At 38.5% G+C, this 24577-nt stretch overlaps 1 protein-coding gene across 3 annotated transcripts; it reads right to left on the minus strand.

The window, feature by feature from the left end:
- oprd1a (opioid receptor, delta 1a) lies at positions 1-24360 on the minus strand. Of its 3 annotated transcripts, XR_002197259.2 has the most exons (6): positions 23755-24360; positions 6186-6418; positions 5840-5965; positions 5394-5688; positions 4947-5253; positions 1-40 (listed from the first exon to the last, which is right to left on the minus strand). XR_002197259.2 is itself a non-coding variant. In XM_010873613.3 (5 exons), exons 1-5 carry the CDS (start codon positions 23997-23999, stop codon positions 5013-5015), a joined length of 1137 nt encoding a protein of 378 aa, XP_010871915.1. In that variant the 5' UTR covers positions 24000-24360; the 3' UTR covers positions 2500-5012. The 3 variants fall into 3 exon arrangements, 2 of the variants coding, with proteins under 2 accessions (XP_010871915.1, XP_019905596.1); XM_010873613.3 differs by lacking the exon at positions 1-40 and having other exon boundaries at positions 2500-5253; positions 5843-5965; XM_020050037.2 differs by lacking the exon at positions 1-40 and having other exon boundaries at positions 2500-5253.
- Positions 24361-24577: the final 217 nt, after the last annotated feature.

Below are 24577 nucleotides of genomic sequence, written 5' to 3' on the forward strand. Positions count from 1 at the left end.
CTCACAGGCGGCCCAGTCCTCGCACAGCAGTTCCTCCGAGCTGCAGTCAGAACAGGAGATGTTAACTCCTCTGCATCCAGACTGAAAATGAATCGCGCATGCGGGAAGCCCCCGCTGGCTTTTCCCACCCATAATGTAACATGTAAATGTTCTTTGTCTAAAATAAATCACTGCACAACACGTCATGACCATGATGATATCTCCCCTAGTGTGTTGCTCTAAATGATACATTTTTTTCTAGCCTTTTGATTTTGACTTAAATAGTACCCCCTTTTTTGATTTGTTCTTAGTTTTTTTGCTGTGATTGCAGTGATTATTTCTTGTACATGGACAACATTTGTAAATACGCATGTATATTATTTTCCCAAACGAGAGTTTTGTATGTTAAAAATTTAAAATAAATCCATTCCTGATGCTGAATTATGCAAATTAGGCGATGACATCATTTAGCGACTTCTAGTACTTTTAGGACAGCCAATAGCGACTTTCCTTACTGAGGAGTTGGCAACACTGGTGCAGAGGGCTTTAGCTCTCTATAGCTAGCAACCAGGAACCCGAAGCTAACGTTAGCAAGGCTAAGAATAACGTCAAACTCTGAGTTAGCACTTTTTTTAGAGCAAGTAATTCTGTTTGTCAGACTATTATTCAGAACTTATTTCTCTGTCGGGCATTGGTGTGGAACTGCTTTCTGACAGGTGAGTAACTGCAAGATACTGTAAATGTTTTACTGAAAAATCCTAACTAGTGCAGCTTTAAGTTGAAAGTGATTAATTTGAATATACCTTATACTGAAGTCATCTTTCCCCCACGCTTTTCTGTAAAATGCCCATTGTGTGTGGATTCCAAAAACCTCTTTACCGCATCTCTACAATAAGCTTCACAAAATAAAATAGTGTACTAAAAATGGTGTTTGGCAAAATAGTGCAATAACAATGGTAATTTACTTTTTTCTAATGACATCATCACAGAGCCACAAATGCTGTGGTTAGGAAAAATTGTGCATCAAATTTTACTGGCTACTTCAGCAGTAGGAAATTAAAATAAACCTCTGCTATCATGATAGATTACAACATTTTGTTAGATGTGCTTTCGAGTTTCTACATGCAATGCAACTTTTGTTAAATGGTATGAAAGTTTCAATTAATGAATTTGGACAAAGTTAATGATGCAAACTCCAGGCTGGGCGAAAAGGTGAAGAACAGCTTATCAACAAATATGACACCTAGGGGCCTTCAGACAACAACACCCGGTAAGGTGAATTTTACCATTTTTGATTTTAGGTCTGACTATCCCTTTAAATTAAGTGCCCTTTAATATATCCACCAGGTGGGGAATTCAAGAAATGTGTGCAAACAGATTTTTACATTAATAAAGACTTGCTAATGTTTCTCTGTTAACCCTGTGTCACCGTTTTCTTTCAGGCTTCACCATCACTGATTCATGTTTTATTTACTTATGACCGTCATTTTAAAGTGAACACTGGTGAAAATATTATTTATTTAAGAAACAGTGAAAAACTAATAGAAAATCATAGTGTAAAAGCAGGTAAGCTATTCCTACTGTTTTGGGCAATTGTTTGGTGTTTTGTGGTAGAAAACTAGTAGGCTAAAATATGACATGTCAGTCCTATCAACCATGTCTAGAAACTCAGAAATGGGACATGTCATTGTTTTCAAGTCACAAGTCACATTTGGCTGCAACAATAAGACTTCTGATTTGAATGTTGCCTTCAAGATAAAGGTCTGCAGTGTGTCTATAGTTTTAGTTTGTAGTGTTTAGGCTACATTTTCAAAGGTGAAAACTATGTGTGGGAAATTATAAATGAGGAAAAATGTATATTTCAATAATACTTTACATAAGTTAAAGAATATTATAAGGTGGAGCACAATGAGAAATGGTTAGAGCTTAAGTTAATGTAGAGAACATTCTTATATAAAAAATCATATTTTGATGTTTATTTGTTGTTAATTTGCTTGTGCTCATTATCTTTGGAGAGGGATTATGTAATACATCCAAACACACTATATTTTCCATCCCCCCACTGTAATGTACAAGAGATACTTTTTGTGGCAAAACGCTTTTGTGGAAACCTAACCACTGTCACTGACGTGCCTGAATGACAACAATAACAACAAATAATGATTTTCTTCATATTAGATAATGTTCTCTACATTAACTTAAGCTCTAACAATTTTTCAGTGTGCTCCACCTTATAATATTTCTTAATTTATGTAAAGTATTATTGAAATACATTTTTTTCCTCCTTTATAATTTCCCCAACATAGGTTTTACCCTTGAAAATGTAGCCTACACAATACAAACTGAAACTATAGACACTCTACAGACCTCGATTTTGAAGGCAACATGAAAATCAGAAGTCTTATTGTTGCAGCCAAATGTGACTTGTGACTTGAAAACAATGACTTGGTCTCACCTCTGAAAAACACAAATGAAATATATTTGTAATAATATTTTCTTTTAAAGCTTGCATTCGTTTGCATTCCCTGGAGATTTAAGATTAAATTATCAAACGATATAGTCGGCACATTACTGCATTTGGCAGTTACAAAAGTAATTTTTTATTTAAACTTTTAAGATGGGAAATGTTTTTTTTAAATGAATTTGAACATGTGCTTGTCATCACAGAATGTATTTTGGTGAAATAAAACATGTTTAAATATTAAGCTGCTGGTCCAAAATACTATTCAAATGTAGTGTATTAAGAAGTATGGTTTGAAGTGCGATGATATCTATGATATGATTTAAGAGTTTTTGGCAAAGAGTTCATTGGAATTTAAATGCTCTCCAATTAGATCGCAGAGGTCTGTCCAAAATGCATCTACTCGCACTAATTTTGACCAAAGCCTCTTGGACCATGACAAAAAGCAATGCATTACAAAGAAAGCATTCTTAGTTTTTAATATTTTGATAAAATTGTATCAAATTTAATCACACTTTTTTTTTCTCTAAGTACATAGTATCACAGTGAGTTATTGGTAACACAATACTTCATGAAACTGTATGTTTAAACAAGTAAAATAACACATTATTACAAGTAAGCTATACAGTATATTTGCGGTGCAAATTCCCCAAAATAGGATATCAAAGATATATTCTTAGTATTTTAATTTATTTTTCATTCATTTAAAGCCAGCAAAAACCACCCATTGCATCATCTATGTCATTTTCAAAGGTGGGCTGACAGCAGAGGGAATTTTCTGCTATTGTATATACACTATTCAGGCTTGTCAGTTTTACAGTTTTTATGCTGTTGTTGTTCCCTTACATTCATCAAGGTACTAGTGCATTCACACAGTAAGGGCAGATTTAGATTGATCTACTGTCTGCTCATCCACCTTCAGGATATTTTTGTTATTCCCCTCTGTGGTCCCTTCTACCTCTGCTCCTTTGAAACCTACCAGATAATGTCTAGCTGGGAGCCAAGATGTCAGTGAAAAGGAAATGTACTACAGTAGTTTAAACCTTCCTGGACGCAGCAGCAAAGCACAGGCGGGCATAAAGCTCTGTGGGAGATTTCCATCTACTAATGTTCCATGTTGAGAATATCAGAAAATACACTGTATCTAATTTAGATTTGGAGCTTAAACATTATTTGGCTTTGATGGCAACAACAGTGTCGGAGCCTATTGTAGTTCTGTTGGGAATTCTCAGAGCAATGTTTTTGGTAATACAGACGCAAAATCATATTGCCTGGAGATTCACAACGCTGAAGATGAAGTATCTTAATTTGTCTATCCAGCTAGTGCAGTTATTTTTCTGCACATCAGGATATGAAAACGTTTATGTTCATTCAAGGATTCATATGTTTATGTAATTTCCTCTTTAACATGGTAGACTTACCTAAAAAATTAAACACACTGCTCCAAAAATATCCATTCATTAAATTCCACTTCAACAATTAGCATTGTCTGTTGTTGAAGGATTATTACAAAAACTGGCTCAAATAAAAATACAGCATCTGTATCAGCCCCATTACCCCCATTTTGTTCCTGTGTCTGAGCAAACACTTTCCTCCTTCCTCCAACCTGTCATATGGGATCCCTTGTTTCTTCTCCATCCATAGCAACATTTTGTTTTAAATTCTCTGTTAGATCATAGTTTGTCTCCATGAAACAGTGTTTTTATTCTTTACGCAAGTGTGGCAGTTAGAATGACTGTGATGTAATCTTTGAAGTTCTTCATTAGTTTGTTTACATGGTGGTTGCTTAACAGTGAACAAAGCCTGATCAACCAGGGTTGGACATCCATTGTTCAGTTTTTCAGTGTGTCAAAGCACTGGACTACATTGCCCTGGAGTACTGCAAACAAACTACAGACTGTCCATTTCTATTCAGAGGATGATGCAGTCTCTGGTACATTATATACAAACAGACCACTGCCTGAAGCTTTGAGAAGTCAGTTGGCTGTAACTGTCATTTTTACTAAACTGTGTTCGGTGTTTCCTCTATCCCCTCTTGACTTGTCCAGAAATATACTCAATCGGTGTTTCTCCTAACCCTACTGGCTTTATTTAAAAATACATCCCTAGTCCCACATTTGTGCAGCTTGTCATCAGAGGAGACGAGTCACAAACTAGGATGACTTTGATAAAATGTCAAATCCATTAGACCACTGTCCTTGATGACATCCTGTGTGTATCTTTGCAGAAAGACATCCAGTAGTAAGCCAAAAATATACTACTCAAAAAGCCCTGTCACTTTCACAAAGTATCTCCAGATCTTTCCCGGAGATTGTTTTTATCAAGAATTATTTATGATGAAATATTTAATCTGTCTTTTTGAGCTACAATAAAGTTCCTCAATCTCATTCGAAGTAATATCAATTATGTCTAGATATGGTATGATTTGGAATCCTTTACTGAAAAGCTATGTGAATATGACTAAATCCTTGTCCTGTCAGAACTCTGTTGTGGAGATCTGGGTCACCTCAGACTGCAGGTCTTGTTGGACCCTCCTAGATCGAGAACTACGAGAGACATTGTCCATGCCTAGTCATACAGGCTTCTTTCCTGTCCCAGGTTCAGTTGGAGCGCAGATAGACACGGGTTCCCGGTTGGCGTTCTGACCCCTGTTAAGGGAGTTGTGTTCGAAATGGCTTCGGCATGGCAGGCAGAAGTCACGAAAGCACCTCTTGAAGTTCTCGTCCAGGAAAGCATAGAGAACTGGGTTGAGACTACTGTTCATGTAGCCCAGCGCGATGCACAGGTGCCAGCTGGCTTTCACGTACGGATTCCTGTTAATAACCAATAATATCTCACTCAACTTTACGTACTCCTCAGCAAACCCAAAGCAATTATATCACAATGTACTCTGAAAGGAAAATAAAACACAAGCGCCAAGTTAAATTGCCGGGAACATAAACGGCATACTAACTTGGAGTCGATCTCCACCATGGTCTTGATGATGATGAAGATGTGGATCGGCGTCCAGCAGATGATGAAGGCCGCGACAATCACCAGGACCATGCGGGTGATGCGTCGCATGTTTCGGTCCTTCTCCTTGGAGCCAGACAGCAGGCGGACGCTGCGCAGACGCAGGATCATCAGGCCGTAGCAGATGGTGATCACCAAGACGGGCACCACGAAGGCAAAGATGAACACGCAGATTCTAGTGACTGTGTCCCAGTACCAGTCAGGGTTGGGGAACTTCAGCATGCACATAACCTGGCCTGGGTTGGTGAGCGAGGCGGGGGGGGGGGGGGGGGGGTGACACAGGGGTTGTGGAGAGAAGAGAGAGTCAGACAAGTGTGGAGGAACAGTCAAAACGCTTTTAATGGAAGTGCTAAATATGTGCCGGCGAGCTGAACGCCGTTGTCTTACTACCGTCTGGCTTGGTTTTGGTCACCGCCATCACCATGATTGGCACTCCAATGGCAGAGGAGAGCACCCAAATTAGAACGTTGATGATCTTTCCTTTGGCGGGTGTCCTGAACTCCATGGCTTTCACTGGGTGACGCACAGAAGATTTTAACTAAGTTTTATTGCACATTAAATTGCGTGTGATGTTAATAATTTTTCCTGTAAGATGTTTTTTTATTTATTCGCACAAGAGTATAAGGTTTGAGCCGGCTGGGGTCCAAATGTAACACTGTTACCTGGAGCTCCCTGACTGGGCATTAGTTCAAACAACTGCACTAATAGAGTGGGGATGCTTCTTTCCCTTTACCTGGATGGCACACAGCAATGTAGCGGTCTACAGACATCATGGTCAAGGTGAAGATGCTTGTGAACATGTTGTAGTAGTCGATGGCGATCACCACCTTACATAGGACCTCTCCGAATGCCCATGTTCCCATCAGGTATTTGGCACTCTGGAAGGGAAGCGTGCTGGTAGCCAAGGCGTCTGCTAGAGCCAGGTTAAAGATGTAGATGTTGGTGGACGTCTTCATCTTGGTGTATCTGTGCACAGACACAGATTGTTTGGTTACATATGTTTTGCTATCAAAGCACCGGTTGTTTCTTTGAGGATTGCCAATCCTTTGTGTTCATAGCCCATTGTTCTGTATGTAAAATGCAGCATTTTTATTTTACACAGGAGTACTAATCAGGTACTGACTCTCCCTCTTCCCTGCAATTGATTTTGGTCCAATTGTGTGAATTCACAACACATACAAATGCACCCAGCCAAAGACTCATGATCCAGGGAGAGTTCCTCTTAATCTCAGCATGGTTTTAAGGAATTTTCTCAATAATGGATTCTCACCATCATTAGGTACCTCATCTATATGTAGTATGGTAGGGCTCATCGGTTTGAGGTCTCAGCTAATGTTTAATGCCTAAGTCCAAAAAACATAAAATATATTTTTTTTATGTTAATTTTTGGTTTGGGATAGTTTTAACTCTTGTTTATTAAATGTGTCTATTTCGAATACAACATTGTAAAGTGAAAAAGGAAAATCTACTGTGTAAATACTGCAATGAGTTTTGATTGATTTGAGCCCATTTCCGACAATTTTAATAATTTAGCTCTTACTTAATTATTTATGGTAACTAAATCTTGATCAGCCAAGTAAAATTGTCTACACAGTTGAAAGTGATTCAACACTTTCTCACTAAAGCACCCCGCCACAAATCCACTGGCATGTTCAGTGAACTACATTATACTACACATTGGTTAGGATTGTCAGCTTACAGCAACCCATGACCATCTAAAAAAACACTTGTGGTGTAAGTGGGGCACTAATATTTCCTGTGAAATGTGGGCATTTAACATGAATTATGGTATATAATCCTCCTATTTTTGTCAGAGTACATGGGTGTTTAAAAAACATGCAAGGCATTTTTATAAAAACCACACAATCTTGGCCTCTTGGTACCTAGGTAAATAGGGTTCTAGAATCTTAAATGGGGTTCTAGAATCTCAAATAGGGTTCTAGAATCTTAAGAATGAAAACAATGTCACAAGAAGCAGGACTCTTTACTGTACTTCTAAACAAACAGCTGGAGGCAGGGCTTTCTCCCATAGAGCTCTGTTACTGTGGAATGATCTTCCAAATAATGTGAGAGAAGCAAACTCATGCTCAACCTTTACTGAAAACTCTTCAGAAGGGTCTACAATTAATTGTTGCCCAGGGGTGTGGAGACGAATCGCAAGCCACTGGATTTGCAAACCATCCTCCTTTTCTTTGTCTACAGTCAGACACCAACGCATCCAAACCAGGACTATAATGAGACAGTTTGAACAGCCTTGCACGGTCATTGCCAGGGCATTGGTGGAATGCTGCAACCATGTGGAACAAGCTTTTTGTAACTTACAGGTCTGATGTGGTCCAAAACTGAATATTTTCAGACCACAATGTTGAGGACAACTTTGCCATTAGTGAAACGTATAATAATGTTATATACTGTTTATTGTATGGTCAACTAGTGGTTAGAGCATCTGACCAGACACAGATTAAAACAAGAATTTGTTCTTAGACATTCTTACGTGTTAAAATAATGATAAATACAGAATGAATTCCAGCATATTCACTTATACAGTTGCTTGGTAATGGCTTCTGGCATAGACATTATTTACTGCAAAATGTCAGTTCATAAAAACATACCAATTTTGACAAGAGATATGTTGAGTGGGAACTGTCTAGAATAGGCTGTGCCTTCCTGCTACTTGCTCCTAAACTGAAGCATCTTCTGAGCAGGTTATAGCAATAAACCAGGTTTAATTACAACATGTTATGTTCCATTACCCTCTAAGGGTGGCAGCTGTGTATGCATTAATCATAGAAGATGAGTGAAAAGATGAGCGTTTGAAATGTGTCCACAGTTCTTACTCTGTTCATCAGAATCACCTTTAGCTAATACCCCAGGGCGAATGTCAAAACAAGTAACATAAAATGTATCATTGGTCTCTGCCTAGATGGGAATTGTATCTGTCATTGTCCAGCTCTGTCCTCACAGGGTTTTGTTTGTGTGTGTGTGTGTGTGTTTTTATAAGATTCACAGCAGCAGGGAACAGAAGGTCACTTGAAAGTACAAAGGCAGTGGCCTAGGTTTCAGGAGAAACAGCATGGAATGACTTCTACTTCCACTTGCGAGGCTGGTGAATATTGATTATTCTCTTATTGACCGCAGCTTTATCGCTGTGCCGCTGTCTCAGGCCACAATAAATAATTGATGTGTTGGCCATCCACCCAGAGTCATTAGTCATAGTCTGTCACCACAAGCTTATCACTCTGTCAGTATTGACTATGATTTAGGGGGCTGTCAATACTTGACCCCTGAGTGTGGTAACACTGCTGCTCATCTGCTGTGCTTCTTACTGATTGGAATAATGGAAAATGATGCTTTGGTTAGGAGAACCTTTTCTGTTCATTTCGATTAAAGTCATGAAATTATCCAGGTGGTGGAAAACATCTATTGAAAACCTGCAATTGGTTGGAATGGTACGTGCTGTTACATTTAGATAGACTAGTGGCTTCCTAGAGCAACACGGACAGTTGTGGCTGTTATGCTGCTGACCAGCTTCCTAGACAACCTAGACATCAGAGACAGTTCTATGAAACACTTCTGAAAGCTTACCTTTACAGAGTATCTTAAAATAGTAAAGGAAGCATAGATAACTAATGAAATAACAGGCAAAAGGAAAAAGTGTGAACAGCCAAACCAACAAGGCTGGGAGAAAATGTGCCCCGACATGTCATGCCAAGATTACTGAATAACCCTCTTTGTCCACAGCCTTAGCTGTTAGCATCTGTCATTTCTCTCCAGTTCAGTACGCTTTTTCTCCGGTGCACTGAGTCAAGCTGAAGTGTTAGAGTATTTTGCGGCCTATTCGAGGTGAGTGTTTTGCTGTTTATGTAAGGCAGATGAAGTGGCGATGGCATATATTGCAGGCCTGCGATCTAGAATTTTGCTGCACCCTATTTCATAAGAGCAGCATATAAACAGGCCACCGTTAGTGTTTTCTTCTTCAGTTCCTTTATCATGAGGGCTTAACATTTCGGGACATTAGAGGCCTCAGCAAAGGCCTTCTTGCCACTTGAACGCATTTTACTTGACAATAAGCCATGACAGTATATATACACAGCAACGCCGTAGCTATGGAGTCAACATTGAAGGTGAACAAATTAGCCGGGGGTCTGGGGGTCCCCCCAAATAAAACATTTAAAAAAAAATGTTGGTTACCCCAGTCCACAGACAGATTATTCCCCTGCTCCCCACCCTTGGACCAAACCCTAACATCAGAAACACCTGTGCCTAAACCTAACCTTAGTAGTGCCTGTGCCTTAACCTAACCTCTGTTGTGCCAACATTAAGTATGATGCTGTCGGAACAACACCAACACAGCGATATCAGATCGTTCATCCGTATTTGCTCCTTTTCTCACTCACCTCCATATCACCTGCTCTCCCTGCCTGCTGGCATCCTCATGCTCTATCTCTCCCTCTCTAGTTTACATAGATACTATCAGTAAACAAGTTGTTTCTTGCCATGATGTTCAGGAATGGATTACTAACCATTTCCAATCTGAATGGCAATGAATATTATATTAATAAACATTGACTCACCTCTTGTGCAACTGTATACGTCTATCATCTAACTGGTACTCATTTTCTCACTGCTCTCAGCTTACTTTTCTGAGGCTGCCCAAAAAACGGATGAAGTTCACTGCCATCCTTCCTCGTGCTCATGATGACACTCACTGTGAATGATAGCTGACTTATATAAATGCCTGCACTTTAATCAAACCAACACTAACAATGCTATTTATCATTCAGTAAACAAATACAACTATACAGTATACTATACGAATATACAATCAATGAAAATGACTACTGTCTGCATAAATTAGACATGCAGCGCAACATAAATGATTGACACTTCATTCAGACTTCACTTGGGCATTCTGACAAATCTAACAAAATCCTTCACGTAAGACATTAATGTTAGTTGAATAGAGTACGTACATGAGCACCATTGTTGGTCGCTGGGTGAATGTGTGGCTAATTAGCTTTCCAGGTTACTTAGCTATGATAGATAACGTTTGTGATGGTTGATTGATTAGCATTCGCAAATCGGCCCTTTTTCACCAAAAACTTTTCTTTACACTCCATGCAATTACTAACAAACTATGATTTATTTCCACAATTACAGTTCCAGCGCAAAATGACGTGTTGATGATGACGCATGTGTGGACGATGACGAGCGTCCTCGTTACAACAGTATAGAAAGTACCTCATAAAATGTTCTCAAAGAAAAGATCTCAATGATCTATAGGGTATACAACTCTTACGCTGGCCATTATTTTACCACAAAAGTGTCACTTATCAAATTGTGTAATGCATTTTGGAACTCTTGAACACTTAATTATGTGAGTTATAGAGTCCATAAAGACTTAAGCTTTTCAACCAGCTAATTATTAGATGCAGGTGTGCTAAATTAGTTGGAGGGAAAACCTACAGGACAGTAGATCTCCAGGAACAGGGTTGGGCAGCCCTGTTTTAAGGTATTTGTAAAGTCCCTTGATTGGTACTGTAAAATCCCAAGCTGCAAAACTCATAAAGACTGCCAAGACATAGTAAGGGCAACTTTACAACATGCAGACAGTGCTGTTCTCACAACAGAAATTTGGATTTCCATATTTGATTGTCCTTTCCTTTCATTACAGCCGGCAAATACATACACAAGACTTTTAAAAGTATCGGTATCGGTACTGGTATCGGTATACTAGCCTTGGTATTACTTGATATCGGATCGAAAAGAAAATCAGTGGTATCGCCCATCTCTATCTCTGAGTCCTTATTCCATTTTTGTGACGTTTCATACGAGTCAGTTTACTATGAATTGGTGATGCTAGCATTTAGACGGTGTTTAGTTTCGTGAGGCCACACCTTCAAATCTCCACACCTCCTTGGAGGACTGGAAACTATTTTAAAAAATGGTTTGAATTGCACTGTCTTCTATCGCTAAGATTTCTATTTGGAGGTACATAAAAAAAAAAAAAAAAAACATCACCCCACATGCCAGTTAAAGGTGTGGTTAGTGTGTTTCAACTCTATTTTCCTTTCTGAGATAAAATATATTTTCATCTTTGCAGTAAATGGAGGAAAATGAAAGTGTAATTCTGTTTTTGGAGAAGTGTGCTGTACTTACCAAATGTAGTCAGTGATGCCACTTTGCAGCTTCTCTGCAGTTGTGGGGAAACTAACCCATGAAGCATCTTACTATCCCCTCCCCCGCTATCTGGCTAACTGGGTAGCCATTTTACACCAGTTACGCTTTGGTAAAAGTTAATCATTTTGCAAGCCTGGCTAACAGACTGGGATGTATAGAAATTAAACCTTAACAAATCAACAACATGTCGTGTCATCTAAAGATCAGTTTTGTTATCTGAAATCTAAGGAATCTCCACCGCATGCATTGGTCCAAATGATGGAAGACAAGACCAATGCAGAAGTATTGTACATCATTATATTTGGTCCAAAAACATTATGCTGCCTTCTCCAACTGCTGTGTTAAGTTTTAAAAGAATCTCATATGATGGCAGTCTGCAAGTCGTCAAGTTTTAATAGTGAGTTGCAGTGCCTTCTTAAAGTATTCAGACTTTCACTTTCTACACATTTTGTTGTGAAATATGTTGATTTATTGATACTTTTTTTAATTGATGATGTAGATTTCCAAAAAAAAAAATCTACACACAATTCTCCATAATGACAAAATAACAACTTTTTTTATTTGTGCCAATTTATTGAAACTTAAGAAATATTTCATGCACATCCAGTCCAAATTGTGCTTTTCTTTGAGTGTCGTTCACATTTTATTTCTCAAAACTGTTGACTTGACTCTCTGATGGATTTTTTTTTATGGCTTGTTTCACTTGCATTGACAGCATCTTTGACCACATGTTGTGGTCAAAGGAGCTGTCAGCTTCCAAATGCCACACCAGGCATCAACTCCAGACCCTTTGCCTGCTTAATTGATGAAGACATAACAAAGGAATAGCTTACACCTGTCCACGAAACAGCTTTTGAGTCAATTGTCCCATTTGGTCCCTTGAAAAATAAGGGGCTACATATTAAAGAGTTGAAATTCCTAAAAAGTGTAAATACCTCAAATTGAAGCTGAGAGACTGCACTTTAAGCCCATATTCATTGTTTAACTATAGCTTGAATATATTTTGGTTATTGATTAACATAATACAATTATTTCCAAACTGTATATCCCCACAGTACCTCGGACAGCAAACAGGAGCATCATTAACCACCGATCTGGTTATAGGGGAATACCTAAGATATTATAGGTAAATCTGTGACAAAGGACTTTGTGAGATTTGCTACATTACTTTAGGGCAAATTACAATGCACTCCCAAAACGGATATGTTACAAATCATAATTTGTTGCTATGTTTGCTAATAAAATGTATCGTATGCTACTAAAATGTATAGTTTAGTAGCTAACTACTAAGTAAATAAAATGTAAGATTAGGGATAAGATTATGTAACACAGTACTTGGTTAATGCTCAGGTTAATTTGCATTTAGTTTAGAAAATGATAAAGGTTAACTTCGGATTAAGGGTAGACATTACAGTACTGGGTTGAATAAGGTTTGGGTAAAGGTCAGAATTGCTCATCCATGGATTTGAACTTGCAGCCATTGGAGTGAAGGTCAGGGATGTTCTGACACACATTCAGCACACTACCACAGCAGCAGGTCTTTACCCTAATGTAACATAGCATAATATATCTCATGAATGTGGCTGTCGGCTGTCAAAGATTTAAGCAAAATAGCTTACATATTCCCTGAGACATGCTCCTGCAAATGTGTTTGCATACCCAGTGGAAAGCAACTCAAAATCAGCAAGCCTGGAATACATAACAGCAGTGCACTCTTGTCATTCATAACAACCAACATGTTAATACACATTCAAGATGCAGGGCAAATAGCTATCACTGGATGTGATACAGCTACAGGGCAAATATCAACGTTCGCTGCCAGTGGGGAGGTAAGCACCTGATGGAACCACAGTTCATTCACCTTTGGTCATTCTCACCAGCATGTCATTATCCCTGGGACAAAAATGTATAGGCATGTTACTATCATAGAAAGGTTTGAAGGATGAGCAGTAAATAATGGAAATATTGGTCACCATTAAATTAGCTCCCAGCTGCAGTAGTTACCTTATAAACCTTGCTATCGGTTAGAAAGTCCAGAGTAACAGAATTACTTCACATTGACATGAGCTGGCGCCATGAACATATTTTGTGACCACCTTTTGGGGCTTTGCCCAAGCAATGCATTTGATTGGGTGGGCGAGTCATGGAGGCGTTTATAATTCAAATGGGGTATCACCTCTTTTAGTCAGGTACATACAGGACAGGATTTTGGCCGGCCTCTCCAAATTCAGTTAAGAGTAGACTGTCTGATCTGTCATAATTTCATCATCTTCCCCACTATTTTCTCAGTACTCCACTCCAATGCCCTTTACCACTCATCGCATCCAAAAGCTTTCTTGGTCAAACACGCTCTGTCATCTCAGAGCTCTTGCTGTTTTCTTCAAGCTGTTCTGCCAGAGGTACAACACACATATTCACCCAAACACACACGCTGCTGAATAAGAGAGAAAACATGCAGCGCTACATGGGAGGCGCCGTTGACTCTCAACCCTCCGTAGTACACCTGCACCTCATTTGTCATTTTATAACCTTTCGGCTAACTTGGGCAAACATTAGGTTTTGCTGTCTAAAGTTTGCCAGGACGTACAGTTGCCTGGCTAACTATAGCAGGGGCTAACGTGGCTAATGCTATTGTGTGTACACCTGTGCTGATGCTTTGGTAAATACTTCCGTGACTCCAGGAGCAAATACATTAGTTAGTCATAAACATGGACTGCAACGTATGGCCTATCGCTCTATTGTTGGCAATGCTTGTACATGTAAAACACTCCAACTTTTCACATCTTTGCTAACAGCCAAACTTAATGCCCCATCACTGACTGAGTGTAGCAAAACACAAACTGGTCTATTGTAATAAAAATTCAAATACTGATTGAAATGGTTTCTTTCTTGGTTACACAGCCTTATGATCAGTCTTTGTCTTTATAAGACATTGCTTAACATAATTAGGAATATTTGATTATCTTCTCAATATTTGAAGTTATTGTTTTAACTATTGAAAAATAGTGAAATCAATTCCGCTAACTCAACTGGGTCTGTAATCTGTATTTTATGAACTTCCGGTTCCACCTCATAAGGCAAAAAAATATTTGAGAGTATGGAATGCATGAGGCACATGAAGTGTGACATTCCCAATAACCTTTTGGACTGCTTTAAGGACCAGTAATGAGTTCCAGCATATATCAAAGGCTTTTTATGTATCTGCTGGACCAACATACTGTCAGCCTTCCAGTAATCATTTTGTAAGCACTGCCCATTGGAAACATTTAACCACTGTCACTCTAGAGCGTGTAATGGTTCAGCGACCATTTGAGGTGGCCAAAACTAAGCTTATTCCAAAGAAGCTTCATATGCACCTAGAAATTAGTTTTTTTCATAGTTACAAAACTAAGAGAAAATAACAAATTAAACAACACCTGAACTGTGTCACTGACAGTGAAAAGGCTAATCGTGAGGTCTAGCTATTTTAGTTTACTTGTAATTGTTTTATGTATTCAGGCTAATATAGGGCTGTAGGTTCCTAACTAGCTAGCTAGCTATTTATAGCTGAAAAAACATCATCCAGTTCACACCCCTCCATAAACCCATGAAATACCAACTTAATTATAAGAAGCACATGTTCAAAGTTGGGAACACAATGTAGGGCTCTTAATGTCCTTCTGTTTTTAACAACCTTGATAAAATGTTGAAAATATTTTACTCTCTGCTAGGCTTGATTTTATAATTGTCATAGGTTATCAGAATGATGTTGGGAGACTGGAAAATACATCTTTAAAATGTCTTCATTTAGTTTACATTGATGAAGTAGTGTTGCAGAAAAGTATATAATGGTTCAACCATTTTAGGTTGACAGTTCAGTACTCCAACCAAATTAAGGTTGTGTATCTTTTAAATTAGAGGCAGTTTCTTTACCAAGAATGTAGATATTTTTAAGCACTTTGTTTTAGCAGTGTAATGTCACAAGTGTGTGTGGTGAAGACAAAGGAACCAATCGCAGGCAGTATGGTAGTATGTTCAATCTTTTTTAATTTAAAAAAAAAGTACCACCGAGCACTTATTACTTGAAAAATTAAACAAAAGGGCTGACACTGCAGCAACACGGAACTCACCACATGCAGTACACAAGAAGACATTGAACAACAATGATCGACGAATGTGGGGAGCAAAGGGGAATCATTTAAACACTTACAAACGATGTGATAGGAACCTGGTGTGCATGATTAAAGACTTGTGACACAAAACAAGTCCGGGATGTGTTCATAAGTGATGGGAAGTGAGAGTGCACGGAACGGTGGTGCTGCTGCTCACTGTACCGTGACATGTAATGCAATTTTATAAGTTCATTCTCCTTAGTTATGGAGAAGGTTTTATCCAATTTACTGTTCTACATGTGGATAAACAGTACACCACCTAATACACCATCTACATAACTCAAAATAAGCCTCTGTTTTAATAGCATTTCTGGTAGAAGACTTTCAAAGGAAATTTGACAACAAAGGAAATTTGACAACAAAGGAAATTTGACAACAAAGGAAATTTGTTGTAATAAGTGACTAGTGTGACTACTAAAATATAGGCTTCATAATGTATCAACGCTAGGCAGCTCCTTCAATTAGGCTACACCTGTATGAAAATAGCATTTATTTTCTTTCAGATTCACAGACTGCCCAGAGTGACAGATTCAGTCAGCAGCTCTCTAGAACCGAGGGAGGGGAGAACGATGTCTCCGGAGTAGCTTACCGCAGTGCATCACAATGGCGTGCTTACTGTGCTGTGTATCTAGAACGGATATCAAATACCAATCACGATATATTTTACTGTGAGTCTAATACACTAATTTAACTCCACTAGTTTGTGTTTACTGTCCTGTGTAAGGCTGATTACTTCCTGGCTACCCCACAGTTCCAGAGAATTAGAAGGCATCAGACTCAAACAGGATTCTCAAACAGAATTCAAACAGGTTCAAATAGGATTCTCCACACTAATTCCCTCAGCTTCTCTTCCTATCTTTCTGTTGGAAACAGATATAAAACAGGAAACAACTGATTGCTTAAGTATTCTCCCCCTTTCTTGATACACCACAATAAGCTGTGATGAAGCCAATTGTCTTTTGAAGTTACGTAACTGGTTGAATGGAGTAAAGGTTTTTCCACATTATTTCAAGTTAAATACGCAGGTCTCTGGGTCCAATGGTGGGTTAATGCAATTCTTAACAAAATTATGAAGACGATGGAACACAAAAAAAATCAAGAATTATGTTTTTCAAAAGCTCCAATCTGAGTTAGGATATAAGAAATTATTTTCATGGCATTGAATGTCACTAGGGAGCACAGTCAAATCCATTATTAAGAAACTGAAAGAAATGACACAACAGTGAATTTGTCTGGAACAGTCCAACCTCAAAACCTGAGTATGCTTTTGAAAAGGGCAGTCAGGGAGGCAAGAGGTCTATGACACCTCTAATTCCTGGGCTGGGAGACACTGTGTATACCGCAACAATAGCATGAGTGCTTCACAAAAGTGGCTTTTTATGGGAGAGTGACAAAAAGAAAACAACTACCATCAAATATCGGCAAGAGTTTTAAAGAGGGCATGTGGGAAAAAACTTTTGAGAGGCACTGTACCATCTCGTCAGTACCCACAGTGAACAGCTAATGTCTGTTGTTGTGAAAAGCCCTTTTGTGATCTGTTAGAAGGTAGCAGGAGAGTCCACTAGAGGTATTGTTTCCCTGACAACCAGAGAGGTGGGTTTGTGCTGATGGAAGCCAAAGACCTTCATAAAATTATTGCATTCAGTTACTGAAAAAAGATCAAAAAGTATCAAAAATACAAAATACTTATACAAGGTATTATGTCATAATTACCATACGTAGGGTTTTTTTAAACATAGAAAATAGTTTTGCTGGTTTTATGCTGCAGAGATAGCCATGGTCCACAAGGAACAAACAAAAGGTTTAACACATTTCCTGAAAAAGACATTTGGGTTAGTACTTGTCATCACCTAGAACACACCCATTATTCATGAAAGTCCACTGATTGGCCTGGTTAAATGGTAGTCGGCTCCAAACTTAAGCCTACTCATCACATGCAGACTGATATCTGTGTAGCGTTACAAAATAAGCTTTTGGGATCAGGAGGCTGATTGATGCTGGTGGACCGTCAATAAATGGAGACAAAATGGCACAACCTGGAAAAAGATCAGGAAGTTCCTCCAAAATGTATGACTGGGCCAGGAGAAAGTACATCAGGGTGGCTACCAAGAGGCTAACAGTCCTAGAGACTACCTGCAACTATTGCACATATTTTCCACAAGTCTGAGCTGTTGGATAGGGTGACAAGACTAGGAATGGCTTGCAAAAAGAAAGATCAATGCCCTGGAATGGTCAAAAGTCCCAGAACGCAAATCTAGAAAATCTGTGGACTGACATAAAATGAGCTGTGCACAGGCAGTTGTATAAAATGATCAAATCCAGGCATGCTAGGTTTTCTAGAGAGCTATCCAAACAGATTTACTGCTGTAATCCAAGCTAAAGCTACTTCCATTAATCACACAGTATATTGTGAAATTTGCAGCCAAATTAAAGACAAGTCTTTAAGAAATGTTCCATTTGTTTTTCAAAAACGTATTGTTGATTATGAAACCTTTTTAAAGGTATAAATAAAAGGTCAGATGCATATTTTGTCTTGATTTCAGCCTTTATATAACAAAAGCGTAGACTTGTCCATTGTACAATTGGATTGTTTAATTATGAAACCACCATCTCTACCTACTCTATTTTGGTTCGGCTTTTTGTCATCTATTACTAATTTATTAATTGATAATGAAATTACAACAATGGCTTGTTAGTTAACTCTCTTGCCCAGTGTTGAGGCCCTGTTTCCTGAAGCATTATGCCCTGTTCTAAAATGAATTCCTGGTTTTACTCTCATACTGTGGACGTTTAGTGAGGAATTGTTGTTTTATTTTATTGATTTTGAGATACTAAGCTCTTACCCCCAACAGATGTTTATGTGTTTATGTGAAACCATGAGTGCTCATAGCTGTGTTTGCATTTCATAATGATTGAGCAGGACGTTACCAACAAAAAAATTGTAATTGGATTACAGATACTCTGAAAAAAAGATTACTTCAACTGAAAAAGAATAAGTGCGCGGAATAATTATGTCACCCCGTTTTATGTTAAGAGTTTATTATTTAATGTTATAAAAACATAGTTATTTGAACCGACATTTTAATTGTGCGCCTCAGTTGTGTGCCTCAGTCAAGGTGGACGCGAAAACCAGTTTAGTGACGGTGCTAGTTTAAATTTCTTCGGTTTTGGTTGGTTGGATGGCTGGTAAAAACAGAGTATATCTTCGATAATATTAGCCCCGTCATATAAAATGTTATTTAGTTATCTACTCAACGCATCATTCTCAGAACAATGATAGGCAATAGACTTACCTGGTGTTATATATTTTTCAAGTTTCTAGGTTTTAATTTTTTAATAGATTAGGCAACTATTTCTTAGATAGCTGTAACATACTGCTGCCTTCAAGATAAAACATTATATGGAATTTACCACGACATTTGAGGAGAAAAAGTGTGTTTGGAAGCACTCTCCCAAAGGATGATTATTTTCATTTGACCCGGCCACATCATTGGCTGCTGACGTCATTTACTTTAAACAAAGATTGCAGGTTTATATCACAGTTTATTTATTTCATTAGAGTTTTGAAAATCCATCACTGGTGGCCATAATAATCACAGGTTACGTTTGTGCTGGGTAAATCTTGTTTCAATGCATGTGTTCACAAATGCAAACTCGCATTCATGTGCCGGGGATTTCTGCAACATTTTGACAATGTTGATTGTGGAGCAAAGTAAAAAGCAATGGTTTAGAAACCCATTCCGTTTTTGGCCAACTATGTAAGCTCTAACATTGATTGATCCCGCAAAAGGTGTTCAGTTGGTTATAGGCTATTCCTATTTGTTTTCCAATGTCTCTTAATATGAAAGTTATCTAAAAGTAATCCAAAGTAATCAGATTAAATTACTGAGTTTGAGTAATCAAAAAGTTACGTTACTGATTACAAATCTGGACAGGTAACTTGTAATTGTAACAGATTACATTTAAAAAGCAACCTACCCAACCCTGCTCATCAGACACATTGGATGTCGGGTCATTGAAAACATTCACATCTCAGATTAATACCTGTTCTCACTGTCTAGCTAATCTGAGAATCTATGTTGTCATCATGGTGGCAGAATGGCTGACACTTCGGCTACCATTTTACATATTATACTTTCTTAGATTAACAACACAGTGAGAACGTGACATACTTTATAGACTATTAATCTTTAAACCAAAAATATAAATTGTTTGGTATATTCTTACATTGTAGTTTTGATTACTTTCATCATATTGTTTTAATAATAACATTAACTTTGTGTCAAATGTGTGGCAACAGTCACACACGAAGCAGTACTACCATTGCTTGTAAACAAAAGCCACAACCCCTTTGAAGCAAGCAAATTAACTAGTTCAAGGTTTAGAAGGCAGTAACATCAAAGACCAAAATGCTGCCGGAGTGCCATTATTTCACATCAGTTACACTCAGTCCCCTTATGACCTCCTTCTCCGATGCAACCGAAATAGTTGGGCACAGCTCATCCAATTGATTCCGATCAACTGCCTCATTGTAACAGCTTTCTTCCCCGATCTGACCGTCATCTTCAGGGTGCAAGCCAGCAGTCCTCTCAACACAACGAAAACAGTCACTCATATAGGGTTGTTGCCATCAATCTGAAAAAGCCTCAGCACTATCAAAGCAAGTTAAACGACTACTTATAGGTCTTATGGAAACTGCTAACTCCCTGTTTGCGGTACATTTCCAAGATCCCAAATTTGGATGGAACACTTGTTAGCTGCAATTCCAGTGGTCACTGACATAGGCTGTAGCAAAAGCTAGTCAAAAGGACTTGGTTGAAGCTATAGATTGTTTTTAAGCAAAATGCAATTGATTTGAAATGATGACACAAACATTCACACAAGCCATACATTAAACTGTAATCTAAAAGTAGTGCAACATGCATTCATAACTTATTGCAGTAAAATATTTGTTGGAATTTTGAGGCTTTAACAAACACTGCTTAGCTAATTATCTATATTTGCACTCCTGCTACTGCTGGTTGATAACACACAGCTCAGTGACTGAGATGGCCCATCTGGCATGTTTGCATATGGCCATGTAGCTCCGATTACCAATGGTGCAGAGGGTTGTGTGGGGTTCAAGAGTGATGCATCAATATTGATGTGCATGACCTATATTAGGCCCCTTACATTAGAATTAATGTCAGAGCAAAAACCAAGTCCAAGGAACTCTCCGTAGACTTCAGAGAATTGTATCATTGTACAGATCTGGGAAAGGTTATAAAAATGTTTGCTAAAGCATTGAAAGGTCCCAGGAGCCCAGTTGGCTCCATCATTGTGAAAGGTCCCAGAGCATAGTGGGCATTGTGAAAAGGTTGACGTTTGCAACACCCCAAGAAGAGTCTTGGTCAGGGAGATAACCACGAATCCAAAGGCCACAATGACAGAGTTTCTCTGCAGAGATGAGAGAGCCTGACAGAAGGAGAACCATCTCTGCAGCACACCCTTGTGGTTAAGGAGGAACTGAAAGCACTCGTGAGTAGCATGACTCTGACAGCATGAGGGAAAAGATTATCTGGTTTGATGAGAAAACTGTAAACTTGAAGAATCCTGATCCTGATCCAGAGCACATAGAACCTCAAACTCTGGCCAAGATTCAGCTTTCAGCACAACAGTGACCAGAAACACACAGCTAAGACCAAACTATAGTTGCTTAAGGACAAGTCCCTTAGTGGCGCAGCCAAACTCTAGACTTGAACCACAATGGACATATGTGGGGAGACCTGAAGATTGCAATCAAAGCTTGAGACTATCTACAAGGAAGAATGGGAGAAACTGCCTAAATATAGATGTGCAAAGCAGGCAGAGACATACCAAAAAATTATTGAATCTCTGATCTCTATCAAAGGCGCTTCTACAAGTTACTGAATAGAGGGTTTGAAAACATATGCATATAATTAATTTCAATATTGTATCATCAATAAATTGGCATACATTTTTAAAACTGGTTTTATCGTTTTGCCTTTAGGGGGTATCGAGTGCCCATCTATGTCAAAAAACAACAACTGAATCAATTATAAATGAAGTCGATGTCACTTTATGAAAAACCTGGAAAAATGAAGTCTGTGATGGGACTCCCAATGAATCATCCATTATTTTCAAGGTAATGAGCAGAAAGTCTACATGTGGGTTTTACAATGGCTCTCAACAGTATTCATCCCATTTAGAATAAACAAAACACCGGAGTAAAACACAAGAATTATACGGATACTGAAAGCAAGTGTTGCTTGTCTGACAAGAGCTTCAGTAATGGTGACTGCTTAACTCACGGATAATTTCATTGCCATGGCCGTCTCAGTTACCAGACCTCAACCCAATGAAATGCTTGTGAAATTACACCTTACAATTGATTGAAAAAACTTTATTTTGACAATTGTATAAAAAGCTGTCAGTAGATCCACCGCTACCTTGCCTTTTGAATTATGACTGACTGTGGGCAATAAAGCCATTAGTGGAAATGAAAGGAAGTAGGTTCACTAGACAGGACATCCAGTTTATAACAACAAACTGTTTAGAACACTGCTAGGGTTTAACAGTACACACTGTAAAGGTTGCATTTATTACTCACTGCAAACTTCTCAGTTTAGTACACAGTGCAATGATTCAGTTGAGTACTAACTACAATGATTCAGTTTAGTACACACTGCAATGATTCAGTTTAGTACACACTACAATGATTCAGTTTAGTACACAATACAATGATTCAGTTTAGTACACACTACAATGATTCAGTTTAGTGCACCTCAAAAAGTATTATTTTTCTTAATGTTGATTGGAGTCATGTCAGGTGTAATACCATTGATGTGTACAATAGTTTTCTATAACTTTTGAAGAATTACACTTTCTCCTCCATGCAGTAGCTGTTCCTTAGTGATCATTAATCCTTCTGGATTATGGTGTTAATTTCAGATAGTTTGCATTGGTTTGAACAAGTTTTTGGGCAATTATGGCCTAACTGTGCCTTCTTAAAAAAAGTTATGGTAATGTTGTCACACACATGCACACACACACACAGACACACACACACCAACATATAACAGATAACCTCAAAATATTTGGCATGGATGAAGATTAGGCATTGGCCGAAGATTCCTTTTCTTGAAATAATGAATTAAGGCTGCATTTTTTTGAGTGAGTGATTCACCAGCAGGAATGTTAAATATTCACACCTAAAGTATTTAACTTCAAATCACACTGTTTAACCACAACACATTTTTCTAAACAGAATATAGTATAGATTTGCATAATATGCCTATGCCAACTGGGTGGAAAATAGAAACATTAAATAGAGAGCTATAAAAACAATTTCCTGTTCTTTAGTTGAATGCTTTACTTAATATTGTGATGCACAGTGTTGCATAATTTAAAGGTGGTCAAGGCAATGTCCGAAACAGAAATGTTCAAAGAAATGTTTTATAGACTGCCTTAACTCTTCCTCGAATATGAGCTCTCCTTTCTAGGGGTTTTCAATTTCAATTTCTTTCATTGTCTAGAAGCAGACATTCATGCCATAGTCCAGTCATGTTAGAAACCAATACAAATGTTGGCATATTTAAATTTCCGCTCTATCATTTTCTAACGGATATTTCCATGTCTGACAGTCAGCGCGCGATTTAGAATGTTTTCTTACCAGCAGTTTTGTTTTTTGGGGAACATCCCCGCGTATTAGTCGACGACCAAGCGCGCAGCAAATCGCTAAAAAATATGAAGAAGATAAACCTCATGAAGCAAGGTAATCAAAATAACATAGCTGTTCAACATTTGAAACTTAACATTCTCCTGATCTATTAGGTTGATTGATAAGCAGCAGGCTTTTCACTACACCATTTAGATACACGTCGGAGGGAATTGAGTAAGTACCCCATATGCAAAAAAGAAGTGGACATAAGGGTTATACCCTGTACTACAATTCCAATAGAAATGCCTTACCTTACCACCCCGTACATCACTAGGACGTTACCAAGCAGTCCCACCACGCATATAATTGAGTAAAGCGCGGTGATGCAGATGGCTACTATTATATTGGAGGCGCTCTGAACCGGGTGCTTATCGGTGTAGTTTCCCCCGTTGGGCACGAATCCCATCTCGTCGTCCGGGTAGGTGACATTCAACATCACCGGGTACAGGTCGACGAAGTCTGCCGGTTCAGAACTGGGAGTAGTGGACAGCTCCATGACAAGGCTATTGGACTGCAACTGTGACTGGAACGTGGTGCTGAAAACTTCTCCAAGCGTTACTGTTGGGCTCGGAAGGCACGACTTGCGCTTTTGTTTCGGCTGCTCAGCGTTTTATTGGCTAGAAGGTGTGTACTACAGATCCTGACGTGCTAAAGGCTGAGGACAGTTGACAGTTTGCCTGATTTCATCTAAGGGTAGATCCATAAGAAAAATAAACGGGGAAAGGCTGTCATTCACGGACAAATTAAAATTGTAAAGAGGAAAATAATTTAACTGCTATTTTGAATCTACTGAAAGGTAGGCGAAGGTGATTCAAGAAATAATCCACAGGAGGAGATCTGTGGCAGTGCAGACTTCACGGTAGCCGTTTGGGAAATGTGCGCTTCAATCGCTCTTCTGGTAAACGGATCAGGCTCTGCAAGTGGTTTCTAATAGAACCTAAACGAACATAGGGAACATACATCGACGTCAAAGCTGTACGTAATAGGGTGATACATTTTTTTGTCTATTCCGATAAACGGCAGGGGCCAATTTTTGTCAATCATACAATGGGATAACTTATAAAATGCTTTACA

Source organism: Esox lucius, chromosome 10 (genome assembly GCF_011004845.1).
Source record: "Esox lucius isolate fEsoLuc1 chromosome 10, fEsoLuc1.pri, whole genome shotgun sequence".
In the NCBI taxonomy this organism is placed as follows: Eukaryota; Metazoa; Chordata; class Actinopteri; order Esociformes; family Esocidae; genus Esox; species Esox lucius.

Excerpts from the sequence above, each read along its gene's own strand:
- oprd1a (XM_020050037.2), bottom strand. The coding sequence starts at position 23,999 with ATGGAGCTGTCCACTACTCCCAGTTCTGAACCGGCAGACTTCGTCGAC. Across the intron at positions 5,966-6,185 it reads CATTGCTGTGTGCCATCCAG|TGAAAGCCATGGAGTTCAGG; the intron begins GTAAAGGGAAAG and ends TGCGTCACCCAG. Across the intron at positions 5,689-5,839 it reads CAAAACCAAGCCAGACGGTA|GCCAGGTTATGTGCATGCTG; the intron begins GTAAGACAACGG and ends TCACCAACCCAG.